The sequence below is a fragment of the Carassius gibelio genome, chromosome B6 (genome assembly GCF_023724105.1).
Source record: "Carassius gibelio isolate Cgi1373 ecotype wild population from Czech Republic chromosome B6, carGib1.2-hapl.c, whole genome shotgun sequence".
Taxonomy (NCBI): Eukaryota; Metazoa; Chordata; class Actinopteri; order Cypriniformes; family Cyprinidae; genus Carassius; species Carassius gibelio.
The window spans coordinates 9,164,030-9,190,089 of NC_068401.1; the positions used below are offsets into that span (position 1 = coordinate 9,164,030).

At 38.3% G+C, this 26,060-nt stretch overlaps 2 protein-coding genes across 6 annotated transcripts in view; both read left to right on the forward strand.

Annotated features, from left to right (window-relative positions):
• The window catches only part of LOC127959571 (collagen alpha-1(VII) chain), a 55,207-nt gene extending 42,224 nt beyond the window's left edge, over window positions 1-12,983 (forward strand). For 3 of the 5 annotated variants that reach the window (XM_052558819.1, XM_052558820.1, XM_052558823.1), the window contains exons 88-119: window positions 214-294; window positions 444-512; window positions 638-673; window positions 2,101-2,160; window positions 2,381-2,425; window positions 2,514-2,549; window positions 2,665-2,760; window positions 2,912-3,037; window positions 3,197-3,268; window positions 3,400-3,435; window positions 4,002-4,061; window positions 4,150-4,194; window positions 4,544-4,579; window positions 4,711-4,746; window positions 5,113-5,169; window positions 5,900-5,971; window positions 6,555-6,626; window positions 6,766-6,801; window positions 6,913-6,993; window positions 7,587-7,640; window positions 7,727-7,780; window positions 7,867-7,929; window positions 8,263-8,325; window positions 8,439-8,555; window positions 9,175-9,252; window positions 9,344-9,397; window positions 9,511-9,559; window positions 9,808-10,239; window positions 10,876-11,007; window positions 11,094-11,156; window positions 12,301-12,474; window positions 12,652-12,983. In XM_052558819.1, coding sequence (XP_052414779.1) covers window positions 214-294; window positions 444-512; window positions 638-673; window positions 2,101-2,160; window positions 2,381-2,425; window positions 2,514-2,549; window positions 2,665-2,760; window positions 2,912-3,037; window positions 3,197-3,268; window positions 3,400-3,435; window positions 4,002-4,061; window positions 4,150-4,194; window positions 4,544-4,579; window positions 4,711-4,746; window positions 5,113-5,169; window positions 5,900-5,971; window positions 6,555-6,626; window positions 6,766-6,801; window positions 6,913-6,993; window positions 7,587-7,640; window positions 7,727-7,780; window positions 7,867-7,929; window positions 8,263-8,325; window positions 8,439-8,555; window positions 9,175-9,252; window positions 9,344-9,397; window positions 9,511-9,559; window positions 9,808-9,827 — 1,704 coding nt within the window. In that variant the 3' untranslated portion in view covers window positions 9,828-10,239; window positions 10,876-11,007; window positions 11,094-11,156; window positions 12,301-12,474; window positions 12,652-12,983. The remainder of the gene's footprint in view (window positions 1-213; window positions 295-443; window positions 513-637; window positions 674-2,100; window positions 2,161-2,380; window positions 2,426-2,513; window positions 2,550-2,664; window positions 2,761-2,911; window positions 3,038-3,196; window positions 3,269-3,399; window positions 3,436-4,001; window positions 4,062-4,149; window positions 4,195-4,543; window positions 4,580-4,710; window positions 4,747-5,112; window positions 5,170-5,899; window positions 5,972-6,554; window positions 6,627-6,765; window positions 6,802-6,912; window positions 6,994-7,586; window positions 7,641-7,726; window positions 7,781-7,866; window positions 7,930-8,262; window positions 8,326-8,438; window positions 8,556-9,174; window positions 9,253-9,343; window positions 9,398-9,510; window positions 9,560-9,807; window positions 10,240-10,875; window positions 11,008-11,093; window positions 11,157-12,300; window positions 12,475-12,651) is intronic. The other 2 variants (XM_052558821.1, XM_052558822.1) reach the window with 2 other exon arrangements.
• A 2,628-nt stretch (window positions 12,984-15,611) lies between these two features.
• On the forward strand, window positions 15,612-25,521 carry LOC127959573 (G-protein coupled receptor 22). Its single transcript, XM_052558824.1, has 2 exons — window positions 15,612-15,870; window positions 21,955-25,521. Exon 2 carries the CDS (start codon window positions 22,054-22,056, stop codon window positions 23,635-23,637), a length of 1,584 nt encoding a protein of 527 aa, XP_052414784.1. The 5' UTR covers window positions 15,612-15,870; window positions 21,955-22,053; the 3' UTR covers window positions 23,638-25,521.
• Window positions 25,522-26,060: the final 539 nt, after the last annotated feature.

Below are 26,060 nucleotides of genomic sequence, written 5' to 3' on the forward strand. Positions count from 1 at the left end.
TATTTTATGTTTATGTGATGCATTCAGTTGCTCTCAACTTCAAAACACTCAACTTACACTTTATAAACTGTATTTTTTCAGTGTTTAGAATGATTTTGTTTGTGTTTGTGATGAGTGATAATGAAAACTGTTGTTTGCTGACAATGCGACTGTGAGGCATGGCACTCGTTTGAGTAACAAGGTTATCTTTGATTAACATGATGGCATAAACAGGGAGAGGGGGGCAAGCCTGGGGTCCCAGGGAGAGACGGTGTTCCAGGAAAAGATGGCCTGCCAGGGTTATCTGGGAAACAGGTGAGTGATCATATGCCCTTGACATTTACAAAGATATGTGGTAATTTCATTATCTTCTGCATCTTTTTTCATGTTCTCTTTGCTTCTTTCTTTTCTTCCTTACTTAACTGCTCTCTCCATCTTATTATTACTCTGTCACTTTCTTTTAGGGTATTGCCGGACCCATTGGCCCCTCAGGATTAAAAGGAGAGCAGGGAGACATCGGTCCACCAGGAAAGGTGCGTCCATATGTGAATCTGCATGTGTGGATTTGCACGTAATGTATAGTTTGACTGACACTATGCTCTTAATTCCCACCGCGCTCAATTTATCTCTCTCCCTTTATTTCCACTGTGTTCTGCAGTCTGTCACTGGACCCCCTGGAAAGAAGGGTGAGATGGTGAGTTGTTGCCATGGTTACATCATAGCGAACACTGTGTGAAGATCAACCTGTCTCACCTGCATGACAGATAATCTCATTCGAAGCAAACGTAATGTTAGAGCAGCATGTACGTGAGCTCTTCAATAGATCTTTCAGTGTTGTCATACCTAAATGCCAACTGAGGAGCGGCACAAAGTATTAAAGTAAATCACAGACAAGTGAAGACTTTCATTTGTTCAGTCCAAGTAGAGAGGCTCTGTTTTATGTAACTTTAATCTAATATTTCATGACTGTTAAGGATAAAAAGCCTCAGGTATGTATTTTTCATACTAAATTTAGATTTTTATTTGACAGTATAGTTTTTGTATTTCTATTTTCTAGTTGCGTTAACTTCTTGGATATTGTGTTTGCCACTTCAGTTGTTTGCCAACACAAAGAGGTTGAATGTATTTCATAACAAAAACAATGTAAATTAGTAATTATGATAATTTGCACAAGATACATGCAATGATAACAGATTATTTTTTAACAAATTCACCTACAGAAACTATTTTGGTAATGAATAACCAGAAGTTAATTCACCAATTCAGCTCAAATGCTTTATTTAGACAGCATTAAAAATCGAATTATTCAGAAGAATTCATATCTATTCAACAAAAATTCAAGCTGCCTATTTCTGCTTTGAATGCCTTGCGTTATAGATTCTGAGTGCATTACTATAAGTGTGGTTTTGGTTTATTGTCTGTGATAACTGACAGCATGCCACTAAGCTTTAAAAATCATTTAATGTGCCGTTGTGTGTCTGATTAATAGATTTAGCTCTATGTAGCTGCATTTTAAACCTTAAATAAATGATACAGTGAGTAAACTTTATGAGCAAACTTTATGATCCTCTTTTTCAGAATTCTGCCAGCTCTTTGACACGAATCCTGTGTAATTGTGCCTTATTGTATATGAGTTTATATAGATATTGGCACTGATGTGCTCCATAAATATATTTACCACCTCACAAAACTATTACAGGACAGGGACAGGGAAGTAAACTATTGTGGCCCGTCGCACATTAAATAGCACAGGCAAAATCCATCACCTGCTTTCATTGTACAGCTGAATACTTTCAGGAGTAACTAATCTGTCAAGAGATGTCATCTACAGTTTCGCCAGTGATGAAATGTGTATAATATCTGAAAAATACGTACAGCGTGTTCTCAGAAATGTTCAGTATTTCCTGAAAATACATGAACGGAATAAACAGAAGTGAAGCACACAGGCAGTCAATGCATCCATCCATTTGGTACAGTACCAATTCTGTACCAAATAGATGGAAATAGATGGTTTATGTGCACTGCGCCATGACATAGATTGTAGATAATGGGCCATAGATTTGTTGTTTCTGACATGAATATACCACATTATTAACTCATATATAACTATGATTGTTTAAGGGTCCTCCTGGTCTGACATTGCCAGGTACCGCTGGAGAAAGAGGCCTTCCTGGATCACCGGTGAATTTCACTCATTTTGCTTATTTATTTGAGTTTCTGTTCATTACATTTCTGAGGTTTATATTTGTTGATCTGGATGTATTTATTTATGCCCCATTATTTGTTCCCACAGTTTGCCATCATATTCCGTCGTCAGTCATTAATGCCATTTGTAGAACAAATTCTGAATTCACATTTCATACACATATACATTTTTCTGTTTGGCTGTTTTGTGTTTTAGGGTCCAAAGGGAGACAAAGGGCCAGCGGGAATCAAAGGAGAAAGAGTGAGTGGTGTTATTATGAGAAGAGTGCCCACAAATAAGGCAATGCACAATGTGTAGAAATAGATTTTAAAGTGTTATTTACTCACAGGGTGCTGCGGGTGATCCTGGAGATCCTGGTGAGAATGTGAGTACCTGCAGTAACTTGTAACTTTAGAGACAGAAATGCCAGCATGACCATCCACTTTATCTCCACTATAATATATGCATCATTAAAATACTGTTTCACATTCATTGTTCAGGGATTGAGAGGACAACCAGGGCTCAAAGGAGTCAAAGGAGAAGCTGGTGTGGGAATGTCTGGGCCTCCAGGACAACCTGGACCCACTGGCTTAAAGGTATTTGATTCATTTTATTGTTACAGAACTGTTGCAAACAGACCTCTAGCCCTAAGTGTAAACTTTGGCACATAACTCATCTTATATTGTTTCTGTGGCAAGCATTAAAATCTACTTTATATAATAAATTAAAGTTTTTAATCTTTTGTAGGGTGACCCTGGCTTACCAGGTCCCCCGGGCCCTCCTGGACCACGTGGATTGGATGGCACGCCAGGACTGGCAGGGCAGAGAGGTGAAGCAGGTCAGCCAGGACCCCCTGGACCACCAGGAGACAGGGTTCGTAGAGTCACTGCACATATAGAAACAAATGTACACTAAAAAAACAACACATTTAGAATTACTACTTAAACAAAAAGGTTAAATACCATCATAGACAAAAACATTTGCTAAATTTGGCTGCATCCAATGACTGTAATTCCTCTTGTTGTTTGTAAGGGTCAACAAGGATTTATTGGCAAAGATGGAAACCCAGGATCACCAGGAGGTGTTGGGCCCCCAGGACCCCCTGTAAGACACAGACATGTTAAAATTGAAAAAAAAAATAATTGTGTATTTGCATTTAAGGTGTTTCTTATAGCAAGTATAACTGTGCGTCTCTCCCTTAGTGGTATTCAATGATGTCTTTATCTTCATATTAGGGTAATGCGGGCCTTGCAGGACTGAAGGGCAATAAAGTAAGTGATGTGTTGCTTGCAGGGCTTATAATTTTCAGGAGCACTTGCACTTGTATACTAATTAAAAAGATTGTGAATAATATTCTGTAGAGCCCTGGCTGTTGTATATTTTTAGGGCTGTTCATTCATGTTTCAGCATATTATGTATAGCATATAGTTAAAAATCTGAAATATGGATTTTTTTTTTTTTCATTTATACCTGAAAACAACTGCATATTGTGCATAAGTGCATATTGTCACTAAACCAAATACAGATATACCAAATAGTAAGGCATTCTGAAATTCATGCTTTTTACTTAAACTTGTTATACTAATTATATAATTTGTTATTAAAGGTAGAAAAATACTAATTGAAAGGATTTAAAAAAATTGGTTTTAAACTTTCAAGACCAGTTTATTTGTGTTTATTTTGGAAATAAGGAAGCCATTCTAAAAGCTAAAACTTTGAAACCAATGTGTCTCTGTGAGTCAGAGCTGTTCAGGACGGTTTTATTGGACAAAAATGAAGTGCACTGCGTGAGACACAGAGTCATTACCCCTTTTCTCTCTTTTACCTCCACATTCAGGGTGAAATTGGAGTAGGAGTGCCAGGTTTAAGAGGAGAGCGAGGAGACCCAGGGCCTCGGGTAATGTCCATAATCACTCCATCTCTTGTTCATTTGTCTGTATGCATATCAGATTGTGATGATGTGAGTATCTGTGTAATTTTTGTAGGGAGAAGAAGGTCGGTCTGGAACAGATGGAGAGAGAGGCCCTTCTGTAAATATACTCCTAATGCAACATTCTGCATTCACTCATTATTTTTTACCCCACCGCATCCTGTTTTCTACACATATTGATGTCAGTCAGGCAGTAACAGTCAGTCTCTCTTGATGGGTGTCATTGATCTGCCCTCGTCTAGATGTGGAAAGGCTGATGCAGGCAGAGCGGTAGCTGTATGAACACTGTATTCGTCACACTTTATATTCAGGGCTATGATGTGTTCGTCTCCCACTCGCTGCAATTTCAAAACCATTATGAGTCAAGCACGTCTTCTATCTACAAAATGCATACAAATTCTCAGGCAAATAAGATTTCTCCTCTACTTATATGTCTGTCCCACTGACAGGGTCCTCCTGGCAGCAAAGGAAACAGAGGAGATAAGGTGTGTATAACTTTTCAATCTGGCTGAGGCTTGTTCCTTACTTTGCTAATATAATAATAATAATGAGTCATGAAATACATTCCTTTATGCACACACATTTTATAAACTTATAAACTACCAATTTTTCACAGGGCGAACAAGGTCCTTCAGGAATTAAAGGAGAAAAGGTATTTTTTTCTTTTTGGAAAATGCTTTGATCATCTTTCTTTATTACACAGCCTCCTGAAATACTTGATTCTGATTGGTCCTTTCCAATATTTTTCAATGATAGCTGGTAAATTTAACTTAATTCTTCTTAAATAATACATCATTCAAACGACCAATGATTTAGTTCATTTGCATTTATTTATTTGTAGCCATGTAATAAGATGAATTATGTACAGTCATGTGATTATCGCAAAACAAACTGATTATTATGTGAAGTAGTGGGTTTTTATATCACCCTAAAAGGGTGCATATAGAATATATTATACTGTTATTTTTGCATATGTAATAGATTGCATACTGCTGCATTTGATTTTTTTATCTTTAAGGGAGATACTCAGCTGGTGGGGGGACCTCCAGGAGAGAAAGGAGTGAAAGGAGAAACTGTGAGTCAAATTGTATTGATTAAGCTGTGTCAGGTGTTTAATGGCCGGCAGCCATGTCATCCTGTAGCCCAAGACCTGGATGGGAGACCTCCTGGGAAAAACTAGTTTACTGCTGGAAGAGGTGTTAGTGAGACTAGCAGGGGGTGCTCACCCTGTGGTCTGTGTGGGTCCTAACGCCCCAGTGTAGTGATGAGGACACTATCCTGTCAACAAGCACCGTCTTTCGGATTAGACGTTAAACTGAGGTCCTGACTCTCTGTGTTCATTAAAAATCCCAGGATGTCTTTCAAAAAGAGTAGAGGTGGTGCCCATTGGCCTTTGACCATCATGTCCTCCTAACAATCCCCATATCTGCTAATTGGCTTCATCACTCTGTGTCCTCTCCACCAATAAGCTAGTGGGTGTTGTGGAGCAATATGGCTGCTGTCACATCATCCAGGTGGATGCTGTACACTGGTGGTGTATGAGGAGATACCCCCTTCTATGTAAAGCTCTTTGAGTAAGCGCTATATAAATGTAAGGAATTATTAATATTATTATTAATGCTTTTGGGTCACTCAGATTAAAGGCCAATAATAAAGGTTAGGCTGCTATAGGTTTCTCATCTATTGAGAACATGTGCCTATGAGAACTGGTCATAAAGCATTCATGTGTGTCTGCTTTGAGATCTATAGATTGTTAACGAGTCAGTAAGCAACTAATCAGTTGTATTGATCGCTGCTCTCCTCAGGGGGAGCGAGGACCTAAAGGTGCACAGGGTGAAAAGGGTGCAAAGGGACAGGAAGGACCACCAGGAGAACAGGTAAGAATGTTTTTTCTTGTTTCATCATATTATTATTTTTTCTTAATATACAACTACAATATAATGTTGTGATGCCTAAATCTCTTGTGCTATTTAAATAAATAATTCAATTTGTCTAATTAATTTAGACAAAATAGTATAACATTTTATATGGACTATTTATTATCAGTCTCAACATGACTAAAAATATCATCTTACTGCTATTTGCTAAATAAAATTGTCATTCTCTTTGGATTCATTTGAAAGGTGAGTTTTTCAGAACCCATTTCTTTTTATCTATGTCTCAGAAATCTCTTAAAATTCCTTAGGTGAATGAAATATAGACAAAAATAAGAGCATAAACAAAACTCATGTGGCTTAGCTCAGAAAATCTGGTCTTCAAAGAATTTGATGAGAACGAGTAAACTGAAATCTCTTCATTTTGATTACAGACGTGGTTGAGACATGTTGGGGTCTCTTCTCAGCAGAATAATCTGAGAAGCAAGAGACGCAATTTGTTCCCTCTTTAATCTCATTGCTGTTTGAGTGAAATGACAAAGATATTAAAGAGATCTCATTTGTGATTTTTCTATCACATTTGCAGGGCCTGAGAGGAGAGCCGGGAGAGAGAGGTTCCACTGGCTTCCGGGGAGCCCGTGGTCCTGGTGGTCAGAAGGTGAAAAATACACTCTCTTTCATCACAAATGAACAAGAATAAACATATGCATATGCCTGAATACATTTGGGTATGTTTGCATATTTACAACAATGTGCATGACCCACATATTGATCAAATATTTAATTATCATTTGCAGGGAGAAGCAGGGCAGCCTGGTGTCCCAGGAGAAGCAGTGCGTATTCTTATTCAGATGCCTACAACATCAGCGCATGACTGGCACATGCAGTCCCCAGACTCAGCTGTTTCCCTATGACTGCTTCTTTTTTTTATCTGTCCTCTACAGGGAACACCTGGTAAAGATGGTCTGCCTGGAATGAGAGGAGAAAAGGGAGAGTTTGGGCCTGTAGGTTCGCGAGGCCTTAAGGTGTGTGTATGTGTGTGTGTGTCTCTTTGATTAAAACTCAACCTGACTCTTGCTAGCTTTATCGCTAACCTTGAGTAGCCCTTCAGACCAGATGATCACACTGCTTATAATTCCGCCACAGTCTGGATTCCAGGCCATTGTGTCTGACATTCATCTGCGTATGTACCTCAGAGCCACCGTATGAAAGTTTTTGTGTGTGAATATGTGTGTGCGCATACGTGCATGTGTGGAGAAATTGATTTGTTGAGTGCAGTGAGGCACATGAAAGACTCCTGCTTATGAATCATTCCTCTGAGGGATACATGGGCCGCTGCTGACAGTACTAGCTGCCCTTCAGCCAGCGGCAACATAGACGCGCACACTCACATAGCAGATGAGAACTTTTATCTGGATTCAGACCTCTATCTGTTGTCACTAACGAGAAAGACAGTAATTGTAGGGTGTGTGTGAGTTTGTGTGTGAGTGTGCATGACTGACACATGAATGGTGCTTTATTCTTTCTAAATAGTCCCTCCCAGGGAGCGTTTCTCTAGTGTCATTACTCCCTAAACATTGAGTGATTGACAGTTTGACTGAGCTTTAATGGCTTACAGGGAGAACGAGGCGCCAAGGGAGCATGTGGACAAAGCGGAGCGAAAGGAGACAAGGTGAGTAATAAGGAGAGCTTGAGGAAAGTTTTTGTTGTGTCGCCATGTTTTGCTCGAAGTGATGAAATGTTTCTGTGTGTTCATAGGGGGATGCTGGGATTAATGGCAGACCGGGATTGCCAGGGAAGAAAGGAGAGCAGGTATGTGTTCAAATGCATTTATTTTTGCATGAGGCTTGTATGCAATTCTTTTCATTTTCTTGTTTTGATTTCAAATTTTATTTCAGGGTGAAGTCGGGTCTCCAGGTCCCACAGGAAGTCCAGGGAAGGAAGGACTCATTGGAGACAAGGTAAGAACATATAGCATTTGAAACATATTGGTCTGACGTCATACTGAATAATAGTGTTGTCACGAAAGTAAGTTTTACTATAATTGATGAAACACATATGCCTTTGAACATGTAAAAAAAATTATATCTAAATATTAATAATTAAAATATTTAATGTTTCCTAAGATTGATATGCAGCAACGTATTCATTCTTTTAAAATCACTGCTGAATAAACCAGCAGAAAACAAAATGTTTTACTGCAACATGGGTCTAAATACTCTGCAATTCTTCTCATTTCAAAAAGTAACGTGAAAAAAAAAAAAAACATGTAACATTCATCTGTTTATGCCCAGGGTGACAGAGGCTTTGATGGAGTTACGGGGTCGAAGGGATCACAAGGAGAGAAAGGTGAAAGGGTGAGTATACCAAATCCTTAAGCTCCCCTGCTGTTTAAGCCTAACACTGCTGATCTCAGTGAAACGTCTTATCAATATTCCACCTTAAAACGTCCTCCGCCTGCTTTCTTTAGGGCCAACCTGGTATCCCTGGTCCCACTGGTCCAAGAGGAGCGGATGGACCCCCTGGTTTGACAGGCCCTCAAGGACCTTCTGGAGGTAAAGGTCCAGAGGGCCTGCAAGGACAAAAGGTATCAAACTTACTTTATATCAGTAAGAGTGAACTTGTAAGAGTTGTTATACATGTCTGTTTCCATAGATTCGTTTTTTTTTATTGACAATGGAAAACACAGCATGCTTTTTTAAATTACGATAGGTCTGTGGATATGTCTATAACTTTATATGGACAACCAATGAGTAATTAAACTTTCACTAACCTCATGAATATGAATTTTCTACATTTAAAAAAAAATCACATAGCACAGTAATGTTCTGTGCTCATTTTGTGTCATAACCTGTGGTTCAGAGAACAAGTGAGTAATCAGAGCCGATTCACTGAGGATTTTAGCTGTCGTACCAATTTAGTCCATGATTCAGACCATTTGCTCTGTTCTTTTTAGACTGATTTACCAATTAGTTTGACAGATTCATTACAGAGTCTTTCTCTCATCACATAAAGTATAGTTCTTTTTATTTTATTTATTTATTTATTTATTTTTCCTCTTTTGCTGTGATGGTTTGTATTGATTTGGAGCAGAATCAGCAGCAGTGCAGTGCTGCTCCTGAATAGCACTGCGGGAAACACTGATTCATATGCACAAGGAGCCATGGTTAGTTCATCATATGTTACGTGTTGAATATTTATTGTAGGGAGAAAGAGGTCCTCCAGGCCCTGCTATGGTCGGCCCACGTGGCATCCCTGGGATCCCAGGAGTAACAGGAGAACAGGTGACTTTATACACCTACTTGTCCTCTGCATTTTTTCTCCATATTGCATATCTTTCATTACTAAATGTGTCTGTTTGTGTTTTTGTATCAGGGTGAGATTGGCCCTGATGGACCTAAAGGAGACAGAGGAGAACCAGGCATGACGGTCAGAACAAATAGATGTTTGTGATTCATGATTTATTGTAATGTCATCATGCATATTTTATTCTGCTACTTGAGTCTCTCATTGAATCCTCAATCCTCTCTCTATTCTTTAAGGAGGATGAGATTCGGACTTATGTTCGAAGTGAGATGAACCTGCATTGTGGTGAGTGGATAATCATCATTTATCTCCATCTAAAACAATTTTCCATCATCATCAATGACTCCTTTTAATGTCATGAAATCAAAAAAAATCCTCTTTCAAAACAAATCCTAACCCTTTCATTAATTTTTACACTTGGAAATACATTTTACAGAAATACAGTGTGTTGCAAATTCTGATTGATGTTTGATTTTAATTTCTCTTTTGTATCCTTGAATTCAATTCTCTATCTTTCTCTCTTTTTCCCTAAGCTTGTGGAGGTAAGTTGTGACTTTTATAAAACCTCAATATAGCCATTAGACATTTTCCTATCGTTGCATCAGCAGCTCATGTGCACACAGTTCACTAACAGTAGGCATGTGTGTGACTGTCTTATGTGGTCTCTGTCTGTATTAACATTGTTGAGTATGTTCGTGAGTATTACTGGTCTGTGTCCACATGGCTGAATTCCAGGTTTTGTGCATGCTAAATTGTTGATGTAGTGCATGAACTTTGAGTGCATCTTTACATGCATGGATGCCGTGTGAGTGTGTTCACTGATGGGTTTTACTATCTTGCCTTTGTGTGATTCGTTATGGGCGTGTTCTCAGGTGTTCAGGAAGTTGAGAAAGCTGTAGCAGTGCAGGCTTACCGAAGCTCCTCCACGTCCCCTGAGCGTTCACTAGTCCAAGGGGACGAGGAGGGTGAGTCCTATCCTCATTTCATCATTCTTTCTCTGTTTATCCTCCTCTCTTCTAAACTGAAAACTCCTGTCACTCTGTCCTCTATTTATGAAAGGACTAGTTTAAAGAAACAGTTCACCCAAAAATACAAATTTTGTCATCTTTTACTCAAACCTGGAACACAAAAGAAGATATTCTGAAGAATGTTCACAATGATTTTTTTCCATTTCAGTATTCCAATATTCTTTTCAAGTATGTTATTTATGTAATAAGTTCTCTTTTTTTGAAAGTATGTTAAAATGCGCTTCTTTTTCACAATGGTGGTCATTCAGCATTATTTTAAAAAGCAGTGTCAACATTTTCAAAACCTCTCATTATAATGTTCTCTGGAAGAAAGTAAATCATTCAGGTTAGAAACCAGACTGATTAAATGATGACAAATTTTAAATTTTTCTCTTTAAACTACCCCTTTAAACAGAAACTATGTTTCTGCCTTAAGCATAAGTAGGATATGTTAAATATATGTTTGTATTTAACATATCCAGTTGCACATGTACATTGAATTCTCTCAAACTACGATATACCAGCATTCTAAACTCTGGTTTCCAATAGCCCTCATATTCTTTCTTTGTGTATCCAATGCACGTTATTTTGCAGGTCAGAAGCTGCGTGTTGTGATGAACACAAATGATCCAGACTACGAGCACATTTACTCTATAGAGACCTATGATGACGATGCTCCAATGGTGGAGATTGCTGACTATGACACCACTGTCAATAAAAGCCAGGGTATGCCAATTTATTTGCAGTAGAAAAACAGTTTGTTTGTAGCTGCGTGTGCAGACGTATATTATAATATATGGATATTTTTATAGGTCAAACTGTCTCTTTTGATTCTTTAAAAGCTGAAAAGACAACATTTGAGGTGAAAGGTGAAGGTAAGCAGCCACTCCTCATTCATCATGGAGATTAAAGGCTCCGTTGAGTCATCTTTACGCATTAATATATTGGGGAGCCTTTACTCTGGGAATAAAAGTATTGATGGAGCATATTTTATTCTCCTCATTTTTACTGCTTTTCCATGTCTTTGTTGGGAACAAAATGCTTAAAAATGCTATCTGTGGTAATGTATTAAACTTATATAGATGTCATCTTCTTCAAACCCTTAACAAAACTCTGTGATGATGGATTATCATCATTTTTGCACTCTGTAATTGCTGCATACTATTGTTCTTTGCTGTTCTCACTTCCTGTTGTTTCTCTGTGTATCTTCTGCATGCTGTCAACCCGCTGACTCATCTGTATGACAGCTCTTAGTATGAGATTGCAAGCAGCTGTCCCGCCACAGAAAATAGCTGGACATTTCTACAGATCTCTGTGGCACTTTGAACTATAGAGCTATGCAATAATGATAAGTTTAAAAGTTGAATCTGCCTTGTGTGCATTTGTGCATTTCAACAGTGTCTTTTGCCATATTGTTCAAATCGCGTTAAAGCTGCAGTTGGTAACTTTTGACGCTCTAGCGGTTAATAAACAGAACTGCTTGCGTCTAGCGGAAGAACATCGGAACTACTTCTCTCTGTTTATGTCCATGAAGAATCACAAAGGTACTGGGTTACTCCGCCGCGGTACCCCCGAAGCAATCTAAAATAGTCCGAATATAAACACTTATTATAGGTGCACCCTAGTGATTCAGGACAAGCTAAAAACACGGTTGGGAAAATGGATTCATGGTGTACTCGCTTATTATATACATTTTGAACACAAACAAAGTTACGGACCGCAGCTCTGGTTGTTTCTTAACGGGAGCGATGTATTTCTGCAAATGGCAATAGGAGCACTGGGAGGAGCCAGAGGAGCTTGATTTTTTCACAGATTATATGTCTCATATTCTACTGTCAGGACATAATGACAGGTTTAACAAATATGTAAAAAATATATTTTTACAAAAGTTACCTACTGCAGCTTTAATTCAGGATAGAACTTTTGAATGGTAGTGTTTTCCATGGAACAAAGGAAGAATTGGGGATTATCCTCTACCATTCAACCGTTTAATTATTTTTCTTTAATGTGTCTTTTTAGACTCCTGCATCTTGCCCATGGAAGAGGGTAATTGTTCCCGCTTTACTTTGCGTTGGTACTTTAACTCTGAGGTGGGTGTCTGTAGACCTTTTATCTACAGCGGCTGTGGAGGAAACGCTAACCGCTTTTTACAGAAGGAAGATTGTGAGAAACTCTGTCTACAACAATAAGAAGGTACATTAACACACACTGATTAATAGAAAAGGCTGAAGGTAACAAATGGTGCATTAATGCATATTTCTAAATCAATTATGAATTGGATGGGATAGAGATGTGATTTTTGAACTGCATCTATGTAAATCTGTCTCTATTGTGTTTTACTCTCAATTCTAACTATTCTATGTTTTATAGAATTGTGTTTTAGCTTGAAGACAAGAGTTGACTGAAAATGGAGGATCTCTAACTCATCAGCAATATAAAAAAGCTAAAGCTCAGTGTTGAACACTGCCATCATGCACAAGAGATCAAGGTAAAGACTGATGTCAACACCTTTTCCTCAGCGGAACAAGCAAATTTTAAATATGGATCAGATCTTTAAGGTTTTTCTTGTTTATTTATTTTGTGTCTGATGAGCTGCCAAACATCTGTTAATATTCCTTCCAATCTGGATTAATCTACATATGTTGTTTAATATATATATATATATATATATATATATATATATATATATATATACACACACATACACACACACGTACATAAGTCCAGTCACTAATAGCACACCACATTATCTTTCCTTTCTCACGTAATCCTTGTTGTCACAAAGTTACACCCACTGACATTTTCTCAGGTGCTAAAAACAGAAACTAGAACACACACATGGTAATATTCTTAACAAATTCATCTTAGACTTGTTCGTAGAATAAGTCTATGCTGTACAAAATCGTACTGTAAATGTAGATCTGTATTTTTATCTGCTTGAAAATGAGAATGAATGTTGTTGTGTTATCAGATGTTGCATGTTTACTTGGACAAATGGTGCTATTTTTAAAGATATTTTTATATTGTTGACTGGTTTTAATGTTTTCATATATTCCGTTCGTTATATTCCATGTTTATTTCCATTATAGTATATCGATTCTACAGTCCTGTTCGTATTAAATGATGTTGGAGCAATTTAACGTTTTCTTTGCACAAGGCACTTCCTGTCTGCCAGTTTTAATAGCACATAAAAAGTAGTTATTTTCTTAATATACATTCATACATTTTAAAGTGATATTTTCTTCATGTGTTCTGTATTTGCTTGAAATAAACATTGAACTTTATAAGAAAAAAAAAACCTGAAACAAGACTGAAATGTAATGGTGCTGGAGCTCTCATTTTAACAATGAATATCAACAAGTGCAGATCTACATTTGACTAGACTTGTACAGTATGCCAACTAGAGCCCCATTAAAAGGTCAGTAACCACCTGTAATTTATTTAGAAAAGAACTACATAGTCTTTTCATTCTCTCTTCTCTCTCTCTCTCTCTCTCTCTCTCTCTCTCTCTCTCTCTCTGTTGATTTGGTGTTACTCTATGTTGTGTTGTCTTTTTGGGAGGTGGGTGGGGTGGAGGGGGTTTGTTTTGTGCATCAATCCTAGTCACACATCTGATGATTCAGTAATGATTCTGGACCGTCTTGTTAAGATGCCAACGTACAGTCATTACTACTCCTCCAGGGCTGTCACTCAAACACTGTTTTCATATTCATTTCCACTCATATTTATTCATTGACTGCATTTTAGCCAGTCCATCTGTCAGGGTATTTTGTTTGATATTTTCATGCCTGCTTAATAACATTGTTTGAGTGCCAGTCTATATTTTTATTATGCTCATTCTGCTCATTGTGGATTTTAATGAATTTATTGTAATGTCAGTCACAGACAGCTGTGCATCAAATTCACTGTGGTGCTCCGGAGGTCAACCATGTAATAATTTATATTATGTTTTAATCAAGCCTTGAGTGCAGTGAATACTTGGAAAAATTAGCTTTTATGTGGATGCATTCCTCATTCTCTCAGATCATTACATATGCCTTTTAAATTGCCCTTTCCTAAATATCCTATGTTCATAGCATTTTGAAAGATGTGGTGACACTGATTTTGACATTGAAAAGCAATTTCTTTGCCCTTTCATTATTGTGCTGAGCATTAAAATTCATAGAGGAAACATGTATACACCGAAAAAAAAACGTTTTTAAGATTGGGGATTTATTTAAGGGTGATACATTGGTGTCCTGTAAAGTGCAATGACACTTTTTATACTTACAAATTCACAGCTATATAAATGTCAAGCAAAATTATTCACTATAGACCTTAACAATCAGAACTACAAAAGCTTATGTTTTATAAGGATCTTAGTACCAATCAAATTTCTTTGCTTTATTGCCAAATTGTTAACAGCTCTAAAGAATCATCTGAATTCAACAGAGTTGCTAGAGTCAATTAATACTAGATTTAAGTTAATTCAATATGACTGGGTGATGCGTACTTATGTCACCCCTGAAACATCCCAGATATATGTTTCAAATGCCAAAAATATAAGGAAACATTATTTCACTGTATTTGGGGATGTGAGGTGATTAAGACACTGGCAAAAATGTAACACTAATTTCCTCAAAAAAAAAAAAAAAAAAATTCCAGTGACCCCTGAAATATGTGATTTGGGTCTATTTTTGTACGTTTATCATTATTATCACACTAAAATGATTGACATTTTGTCTAGTTGTTGCAAGATGTTCAGTAGCATTCTACTGAAGAACAGACGGTCCATCCACTGATCATGAAATATATGGCACATTATATTGTATTGGAAAGAATAACCTACATTATAAAACTAAAGGACAACAATAAAATTGGGTATCTGTTAATACAGCTTCTGGAAAATAACCAAATATTGGAACAGGCAATAAATACCTTTCACTCTACTGAGAGATATGTTGTGCTTTTGTATTTGTGGATGAATGTGGATATGTCTGCCTTTGTAACTTCCTTGGTCTGTGTAATCGAATTTTTGGATGTTTTGGGGGGTAGTATAAATGTTCTCTAGATAGTTTTAGTAGTATTTTATAAGTGTAGGTAGTCTTTTCTTGTAAAAAAGTACTCATTATGTTATTTGTTTTATTTACAACTTCGAAAAATGTATTTAAATAAAAATGTTATATAAATTAATGTTTACAGCTCGCATGTTTAATGTGGTGCTTGTTATAAAATAAAGAAATTAAACAATTGAAAAAAGTAATACAGTGTTGTTAACACAAAGCCCGTATCTTATAAATTGGTTTGTAAGGATCGTGCGAGAGCAGACGTGGATGCGCGTTTGTGTTTGCGCGTTAGCTCAGAGGGAGCGGGTTCAGTTCGTCTAGTACACAGGATAGCGGCACTCATGGGTACTCACAGAAGCACAGCAGCGATTTCTATCACCGTTTAGCACCACTGAAGGTGCGACATTTATTCCGGGCACGTACCTGACAGCGGACTGTCCTGAAGCCCCACGGAAGCTCGCACTCTAGTAAGAGTGAGAGAGAGTAGCGCGCGCTGAACGGACCGCAGTGGAATGTAGCGGGGATTCCCGGCGCGCGGGGCAAGGTGAGTAAAAACCTCCTTGATGCATCGCCACACTACTCACGAGGCTATTGATCTTTTCACTTAATTCGGTTCCATTTTACCATCACTCTTCAATCGTTTTCGGTTGTTTAAGTGGTACATTTTGGCAAAGCGCGCCTGGGAATAGAAATGATAAGAGACAATCAGCAGTGTCGTTTGATCTGGATCTGACTAATACTCCTTACACTGCAAAAATTGGCAGCAATGTCAAATGCGGGGTATGTCGCCACTACGGATGATTTGTTTACCGAACAGATCCATGTGTTGCCTATTATCTGTGGTCAGTCCGTGTGTGTGAAATTCAAGGTGTAATTTAAATAGATATATTGCAAATTAATGTTTTTTTTCCCCATTAGTTTGAATCGCCATTATCATCAGTCACAATGGACTCTTATGCTTATGAGTTGCTTTTCATGACAATTCAGTTTGCAGCAGGGCATCGTCCTCTCACATTTCATGCTTTCAAACACAACTGGACACATGCACATGCTCAGAGACACGTGACTCCAGCAAATTATTGAGGGGGAAAAAGTTAAATAGCCTGCGTCAATCATTTGACATTCATCACACCCATCATCATCATCATCTTGCTCCCACATTCACGCACATTCTCACTGATTGCAGTCAAAGGGGGATTTTCAGATGCACTTCAGATCAGGTGGCAAGAAGCCAGTTGAAGGAAGGAAAAGAAGAGAAGAGGATGTATGAGATGGTCTGTGTACATTTATAATAAGATTAAAGGCTACAGCTTGTTTTTAGGACAGGCAGCAACAGTGAGGAACAATGGAGTGTGGAGCAGGTATAAGTGTCCCTGATATGTTAAAAATGTGTATGAAAGGAAAGAGGAATCTAGATCATCAGCTATTTTAGCTCCTTTTAGATGTGGAGTTATTTTGGTTCTTCCCTCTGTAATGACTGTAGTTTCACGTGTCGTCAGGCTGTCTCATTTCCAAATAGTCTGTAAACAAATTTAATGGATTTGCATATTCATTCCACTATTGATATAGCTCGTTATAAATCAATTTTGACTCTGTAGGACCCTTTTATCCACAGAGACACGCCAACAGATTCATTATCACATGCATATGTGGTTCGAATGCCTATAATGTACAAGGAATAGGAACATTTTGTGACTGTTTACTCACATGTCATGTCATTCTATATATATATATATATATCTATATTAAAATTATTATTATTTTATTTTTTTCTCTGCAACACAAAGTAAAAAGCCTTGATACGGCTTTACAGGTTTCATATCATCATTTGACCTTTATGTGCCAGTTTCAATATGCAAAATAAAGAACAAGATATTATAGTTAACCAAATATAAAATTATAACAAACAGCTGCCTTCTGTCATGTAAAAAAACAAAGACAAAGACAATCTGAGTTTATTTTTTATATCAGCTATAGCCAAAGAAACATTTCTTTAACTATAGTTTAAAGCTGGAGTTCGTAAATTTTGCTTCTTTGTCGCCATCTATGTCTGAAAACCTGGAATTGCAGTTCTTTTCCATATTTTATTCCAAGCGTAGGTTGTGATCATAGACTGTATAAAACGTGGACATAGTGTCCATGACGTCACCCGTAGAATCCTGAAGAGCATTTTTGAAGCACAAATTGGGCAGAGCATGCTGACAGCGCGTCACTGCGCGTCACTCGTGGATAATCGAAAATGGGCTAAAGGCGAGAGCTGGTTGCTGAAACCACACCCACTTAGCTCGACCGCGGTGACAACAGCGGCAATCCACCTGTCACTCAAGTTTCCACGCCCTTAATTATGCACAATCTTAAGGTTTAGTATACCGTAATTCCTCAAATAAAAGCCGGGGCCTTTATTTACCTGAACTGCAGAAGGTAACAGGTTTTTATTTGAAGCAGGCTTTTATTAAAGGCAGGCCTTTATTTCTAATTCCATCTGTTTGATAAGTAACTGTTTTAAATAACCCGTTTTAAATTAAAAGCGTTCCAGTGGACAGAGATCATAACATTAGCACAGAATCAGTTCAGAATCAATCACCAAAAAAATCAGTTCGGTTCGGACTGGCTGTGAGTCAGTCTGCTTCACGTTGAATCACACATGCGCAGTATCATCAGCTCGTCAGCTCTCGAATCAGACACGTCTGACAGAAATGCTTCTCGGTTCAGTGTACTGGTGATCCGAAAACCGATGCAACCGGTTCTTGACTTGAGAACGAGAAACGCTCCGGCAGTGGATGTGTACGTTCGTTATCTGGATCTGCTGAACAAATTTTCCCCCGGCCTTTTTTAAGACCAGCCTTTATTTGTCCATGTTGACCACACCCCCGGCCACTATAAGAGGCCCAGAATTTATTTGACTACCGGTTTTTATTTGAGGAATTACGGTAATTTAAATGGATGAGTTATAAAAAAATCACCCCCCTCACAGTTGTCATGAAGGGCAAAATTTGCTATATAGACCAACACCACTTTTTGTACCAGGCTGTAAACTTTTTTTTTCTGCTATAAATTTGGGCATTTTAACATGGGGAGTCTAGGGGATTGACTCCCTTTTGGAGTCAGCCTCTGGCGGCCAGTCAGTGAACTACAGTTTAAGTCACTTCCATTTACTGTAGGCTTTACAAGAGAGAGCGGGAGGTTGCAGCTTAGCTGTCATCCAGCGCGGATGAATCAGTTTTTTGGTGATTGTGTAGCTGTCAGTCACCACACCTGGTGTGGACATTCACTGAATTTAGTAATCACAGATTCTAGCCTACGTCTTGGAATCTATGACCCAAATAAGAATTTTCACCATATATTGTCATTTGAACAAGTAATTAACAGGTCTTCGATGCTTTGTTCTGACCAACTGAGGAAAAAAGCTTTACAATAAATTGTTATACTTTATTCTCAAATTATTAATGTTAACAATATCAGAATTGCATGATGAGTAGACTAATAGTGTGTAAATTTTGATTTCTGTACAGTCTAATCTCTAATTGTCACATCATTCGAATTTCATATTAAGAAATTATTTTAACCCAAAAAGCAAGCTATGCTCCCATCGAACTGGTTGACTTTAAAATGCACATCTTGTGTAAACCCAGGCTATCTGTAATCAGAAGCACATTTAAAACTGGAATATAATTTAATTTAATTCACATATAATCTTTCTTGATTACAATCCGCAATCAAAATGATTTTTTTGACATTATTCCAGCTGCTGTTGGAATAGGCTATGATTGAACGATCCACCATCTGCAGGATCTTCACATGCGATACTAGCTGGGGTAACTTCTTTATGTTTACAGACATGACGTAATGACGCAGTGCCATGCTTGAATTTTCCTGTGAAAAACTAGCCGAACCACTAAAATTAGAAAACGTTATTATAAATTAACTGTTGTGAATCGGCCTGAAGTAAGGCAATAGTTTCAAACACTGGCTGGTTATGTACTTGCTCAAATATTGATTTTGAATTGAATTTTCTGATTTTGATTGAATTTTTAACAACAAAAAAAAGTTACGGACTGCAGCTTTAACTTGATGTACTAAAATAACTCAAATGAATAGAAACTACATAGACATATTTTAAAAAATGACAAATTAAACAATTAAACAGAAATTTAATGTAAAAACAGAAAGTACAAAAATTTAAACTAATTCAAAATATATCTCAATAATATCTCATTGCTTACATTTAATTTAGCTCACATTTAAATTCTACACAATAAGCTATCACATGATTTAAGATGCATGGAATACAGAAAAAATTCACATGGACCACTTTTATCCACCTTTGTCCTCAATGCGGAAGTAAGCCTATGGGTAAGAGACTTCAGTTTCATTAGCTTCTATAGGTAAATAACGAATAGAATAATAACATTCAGTAAATGGTTAAACTTTGCAGTACAAACCAGTGTATTCTTAATTAAGATAGCAGACTAAAATGATATATATATAGGCACATCAACTGTCAATTTCAAGCAGAAAAACAAACTGTTTTGTACAGCTAAAAATAGCTGGATGCAAATGAGACCAGAAGCTAGACCCATAGAATTTACAAATGGCGAATGGCCCATTTTTACATCAGGAAAAAGGTGGATAGTATTCTTTAAATTTTAGAGCTTGATTGTAATCTGTCACTGTATGGAAAAAAGCTCCATGAAGAACATATTTTGTGTTCCACAGAACATTCTGTTTTGGAATAACATAAGGGTGAGTAAATAATAAGAGTTTTCATTTTTGGGTGAATTATTCCTTTAACAGGCAGGCTACAAACCAGCGTGGACAGACCAAATTGGCTTGGAAAACAACGATAATGAAATAGAGTCTGATAAATGGCAGAAAGAGCTGAGACAGCGTGATTAGTCTAAAGAAAGATGGATGGATCTCAAGCATAGCATAGTGATGGATGCAGGGTAGGAGGTAGAAACAAACTCCTCCAGCGATTTCACAACACACTGTGCACCTGGGCCTCCCACTCGTCTCTCATTCTCTCCTTCTCTCTCTATCTCTTTTACTACTCCTTAGTTATTTACATGCAATGCCGTGATCTGCCATCTCTGACAAAAGTCAGTCTTGCTTATTTTTGCCTCAGTCTCACTTCTGTGAGCATAAGATGTCAAGCTTCGGTTATTCGTACCACAGAATCCGAGCCCTAAATCTATGTCTTCCACTCTCACTAAAAAGTTCCACTGCATTGACCTCTTTTCATTACCAGCATGGCATGCATGGGGCGCATTGGCACGCCAACCGTATTGCCCTCCCCCCGTCTGCAGTCTCATTGTGTTAAACATCAAAACTTTCCTCCTGTGGTCATTATCACAGATGTGCTCAAAAGGCAAAGTCTCAGCTCTGCTTGAGCAGCCACGGATGCAGAAATTCTCAAATTTTGTATTTTGACCACTCTTAAACTGTAAACCAGTTGCCATAGTAACAACCATCCTAGAAATGGGATCAGTCTCAAGTTGAACTCATTTATTTATTTATATATTTATGATTTTTTTGGGAATGACAGGATGCTGTGATTGCGCAGCCTATAATTTGAGTGCTGCTTGTTTTGATGACATGTATGTTAGATTTTTAGTTTATTAGAAAAATAACACTTTAAATCAGATGTTGAGCAGTGCACTGTGTACACTACCACTGTGTCCATAGCCAAATTCATCAAGGTTTCAGCAATCGTTTGTGTCCTTGTTCATGTGTGAGCAATTATTTTGTGCTGTAATTCATCTGTTGGAGTTGTTCTCTTTTTTGGACACAAAAAGTTGGTTGACTGCAGAATCACACATACACGATGACTCACGTATAGATCATACTCATCTTTATTGTCCTGTCTTTCTAGATCAATACCTTATTACCCTTCAGAAGGACAAATCATACCCCTGTTCCACCAAAGTGATGCCAGCGCTCGGTTGGCTGCATCTGTGAATCTCTCTTGGTCCCAGCCTGCGTTTGCTCTTGAATGAGTGACGATGACGTAACTGACTAAATGATACTACTAGGGATGCACCAGTATTAAAATACAGATATTCAACTGGCAGATATTCTACTTTGATATTATTTTATCAAAATCTCAAATAAAACAATAAAAAGCTTTAAATGTTTAGTTTCATATATTTTTATTCTTTTATTTAATATATATATAGATACATAGATAGATAAATAGATAGATAACATTAAAATATTTAGTCAAAACAAATTAAAAATTAAAAAACACTAGAAATACATCAGTACATTTAAATGTATTAAAATATGTATTTTTGATGTTTTAGATATTTTATAGATACCTAGGTAGATAGATAGAAATATATAAAACTTGAATTATTTTGTTAAAATAAAACAAAAAAAATCTATAAAATTTAATATATATAATATATTGGAACATTTTAAATGAATTTACATTTTGTCTTTTATTTTTATTAGTATTTATAAAAATATATGTGGTTTAATAAACATAATATATAAGAAAAGCCTGGCACCCTGTCGGTGGAAAAGGGGTCACAGTGGATCTCAGTGTGCCCTGCTCCAGTAAATACTGTACATTTTGGCCTGTTCATTAAAGGATGTGTTTCATTCTGTTTTTGTCTTCCCATCATAGAGCTGTCAATCATTCATCAACGCCCCAAGACAACACCTGAGTAGGTGGAGCATGGCCAGTAGGAGTGGCTGGCGTTACTATGCCTGAAGGCACGTTTCGATGGTGTCCATGGAGACAGATGGCAGCTTCACTGGGGGCAACGGTTTGTCCCTCTTACAGGCTGAAGATAGCGTGGGGGCCGGACTCGCTCAGCAGGAGGGGTCGTGGCTCGGCTTCCGGGCTACAGTGAGTGCTGTGCTGCTGCTGGAGCTGCTCCTGGGAGTGGGTGGCAATCTGACCGTGCTGGTGTTATACTGTGGTCACTGCAGCCTGTTGGAGTCCGTCAGTCATGCCGTCACTCTCAGCCTGCACACCCTTGACCTGCTGCTCTGCCTCCTCTGCCTGCCAATCACTGCCACGCTCCTCATTCTGGGCGGAGCCTCGGTTCCTCACCACGCCCTTCTCTGCTGTCTTCACGAATCGGCAGCCAGCTTCGCCAGTGTGGGCACCGCACTTAACCTGCTGCTCATCAGCTTAGATCGCTATGACATCAGCGTCCGGCCAGCCAATCGCCTGCTGACACCTCGAAGAGCCACCATTTTACTTGTTGGAGTATGGGCAGTTTCTTTGGCCATGCCCCTTCTACCGTTCGTGGAAGCAGGGTTTATTTCGGGGCAAGGCGAAGGGGTGTTTATGCACTCCAATAGCACTGTGCTTTGCTCAGAGTGGGGAGGAACTCTACAGGCTCATCTTTTACTACAGGTTCCCGTGTTCCTATGCTCTCTCGCTGTGATGCTGTTTACATACTCTCGAATTCTTCAGGCACTGCGCATCCGCATCGGACGCACACCCAGGTCCCACCGAGACAGCAAACGACCTGTCCACCGCCTCTGGTTACGGCGTAAAAAGTCAGCGAGGTCACCCAATCACACAACGAGAAACACACCCACCTCCCCACCGCCGCTTTCAACCGGACCACTAATCGCCTCTGATACAGTTACAACAGTAACCATCAACACTGAGACGAACACTCCCTCACTCACTACGCCACTTAGCCCCACCCCTACTGTATCCGTGATAACCTCTCCTTTAAGCCCCACCCCCACTGCTTCAATGGTAACCACGCCTTTGAACCCTGCCCCATCTGTATCCGTCATAAGTAGCCCTCACATCCCCAGCCCTGCTACATCATCAGTGGCCACGCCTCTGAGCCCCATGCCCACTGTTTCCACAGTAACCACTCAGCTAAGCCCCGCCCCTGTTCAGGGTCCGCCCAGTATGGGCGTGGGAGCATCAGTATCGGCCATTTTGGCTTTGCGTCGAGCAGTTCGGCGCCACCGAGATCGGCGGGAACGCCAAAGGCGTGTTTTTCGCATGTCTGTCATCATAATCCTCTCATTTCTGCTATGCTGGGCGCCTCTCTCCATAATGCCCCTTCTTATGCTGGCCATTGGCCCCTCTGATTGGCTAGAACGCCTGAGAATCTGCTTCCTGGTGCTTGCTTATTGGACGGTAGTGCTACATCCGCTGCTGTATGCGTTCACGCGGCAAAAACTGCGTAAAGTTCTGCATACACGTCTCCGCAGGCTGCGGCCGCAAAACACGCAGACTCGAATTTGCGCTAATACCAGGATCCGCCGCAAGCACAGGGCAGTTTGCAGTGATGCTACTGACCGCTGCCTGACAGAGGCTGTTAGAGAGTGAGTGTTTGTGTGTTTGTGACTTAAAAGTAGGCTCACACGGAATCTGTGTAAATCTGTCATTTTCTTGTTTTTTTATTAAATATTTTGGATAATTTAATTGCTTTCAGCTGCTATATGTTCAGCTCCATTTAACATATTTCAGCATGTTTAAAACCAAGAGCATAACCATATTTTAAACATTTGAAAGAGACTTAAGAGAACAAAGAAAAATAAAGAAGAACTATAATTTATTAAGTATTTGTAAATATTATTTTATTTATTTTTAATAGGCACACACATTCACTTAAAGGGTTAGTTCACCCAGATAGCAAATTTATGTAATTAATAACGTACCCTCATGTTGTTTCAAACCCGTAAGACCTCGGTTTATCTTTGGAACACAGTTTAAGATATTTTAGATTTAGTCCGAGAGCTCTCAGTCCCTCCATTGAAGCTGTGTGTACGGTATACTGTCCATCATCAACATAGTCCATGTGACATCAGAGGGTCTGTTAGAATTTTTTGAAGCATCGAAAATACATTTTGGTCCAAAAATCCCTTTAAGGCCCTTTAAGGCCCAGGTACAGAAAGGCATGCAAGCCTTTTAATAGACAAACACATTTTTTCAAGCTTTCAAATAACACAAATATGTGCCGTTGTTTACACAAAAATCTGTGTGGACACAAAAATCAGGACAGCTGATGTTGCACAATGTTGATGGTGAAAATTACGAAAATAGAAAAAAATTTGTGAATCACATGAAAACATCATTTTCAGAAAAAAGGGAAGCATGAAGGTCCACCCTTAAAATACTACGAATGACCACAAAATGTACAAATTCACCACTAATTAGCCAAAATCAGTTATTTTGACATTGATGAGCACCATAAGTCCCCTGAGGCAGACTAGTCTAAAAATGTAACTTTTTGTCATCCTACCAACAAACCAAGGAAAGTGTAATGGAGCACAGCAAAACAGCATCAAGGGATATCAAATACTGAGGTTGGCAATTTGGCCATATCTGATTACTGAGGGGACCCGTGGTTACGGCCCTGTTTAAATGCATTTCTCAGATTTCTCCCACAAATCTGTGCAGAAAATGTCAAAGAAAAAGAAAAAGTCAGCAGATTCCGCCTGGGCCTATTTATGACTGTAGGTAAAAGGTGTGTGCAGGAAACCATTAATGTGTTAGATGTGTTAGATGATATGTGTGACTTGCTTACATCTATAAAGGAAATTAAAAGACATTGGTAGGTCTCTATTGTCCACGAGTGTTTAGTATCATTGGCAACTAATCAGCACAGGGTTTCTAAAGCACACTGAACTCTGAGGTCAACAAGGCACTGTCTAATTAACCAGTAGAGCACAAATATTCCCACGGTGCTAGGAGAAAAGAGCGAGATTGAGAGAGCATACCTACAGGTGTGAGTCTGCCAGAGGCCATGTGCAATAAATTCCAAATCCAGGTTATGCATCGCATGATTTCCATATAAATTAATACCAACTTATTGGCATTCATTGTGTGATGTAAAGAGAAACCATGTATCCACCAGTACACATACTTGTGCACATATTTTGCATTGTCCTTCTCACTGATGTCTAGAGGATAATAGATTTATCATGTGTTTATTAATTTATATGATCAGGGATGTAAATAGTCACTAATATTCCTGTGGTTTGAAACTGCAGCCAATTTGAATTCGGCTCTACCAAGGGCATGCATACTGGTTCGATCAGTTTGTGAAAATATTGACAAAACAAATTTTTCCAAGTTGAAATTATTTTATTTTATCTGTGTCGCGTATATGTGTATCTTGTCAGTGCTGTATATTATTTCAGTTTGAGATGGGTATTGTATCACTTTACAATAGAGGAGCAATAAGTCTGAATTACAGTAATAAAAAGATTCAGCCTCTTTGCTTGTTTGCATTGTTTGTTCCCAACTTCAGCAGTCAAAATTCATACCTCTTAAAGAAAAGCATATAAAATTTCATGTGCACATATTTCATTTTATTTTTGTATAATGGAAGAACTTTTACTTTTATAAAGACACATACATTATACTGAAGTTAATACAACTTGCATTTCATATTTAAATATGAGGTCAGTTTTTATTATTTTATCTCTTCAAATGAACATTGTTTCAACAAAAGTGAATTCAAAGTGTTCTGCAATCTCTTTGAATCCATTTTGGGTTATCCTAATCTTTCCCAAAGAAGTTGATGTTTGTTAGGTCAGAGTGAAGAAGCAAAAACTGAACTCTATTTTGATTCATCCTGATTAAAAATGTTTGCTGTTCTGAATAGTTAAAATCAGTCTGAGCCACTTGCTCTGATAGTTAATTGGTGTCTTTTCATAACGTGAATTTATTAAGAAGTGCATGCTGCTTTAATGTATACAATTAGTCCATGCTGAGAAAGGTTCACTGACTTCATCCCAGTTGAT

Excerpts from the sequence above, each read along its gene's own strand:
- LOC127959573 (XM_052558824.1), top strand. The coding sequence starts at position 22,054 with ATGGTGTCCATGGAGACAGATGGCAGCTTCACTGGGGGCAACGGTTTG.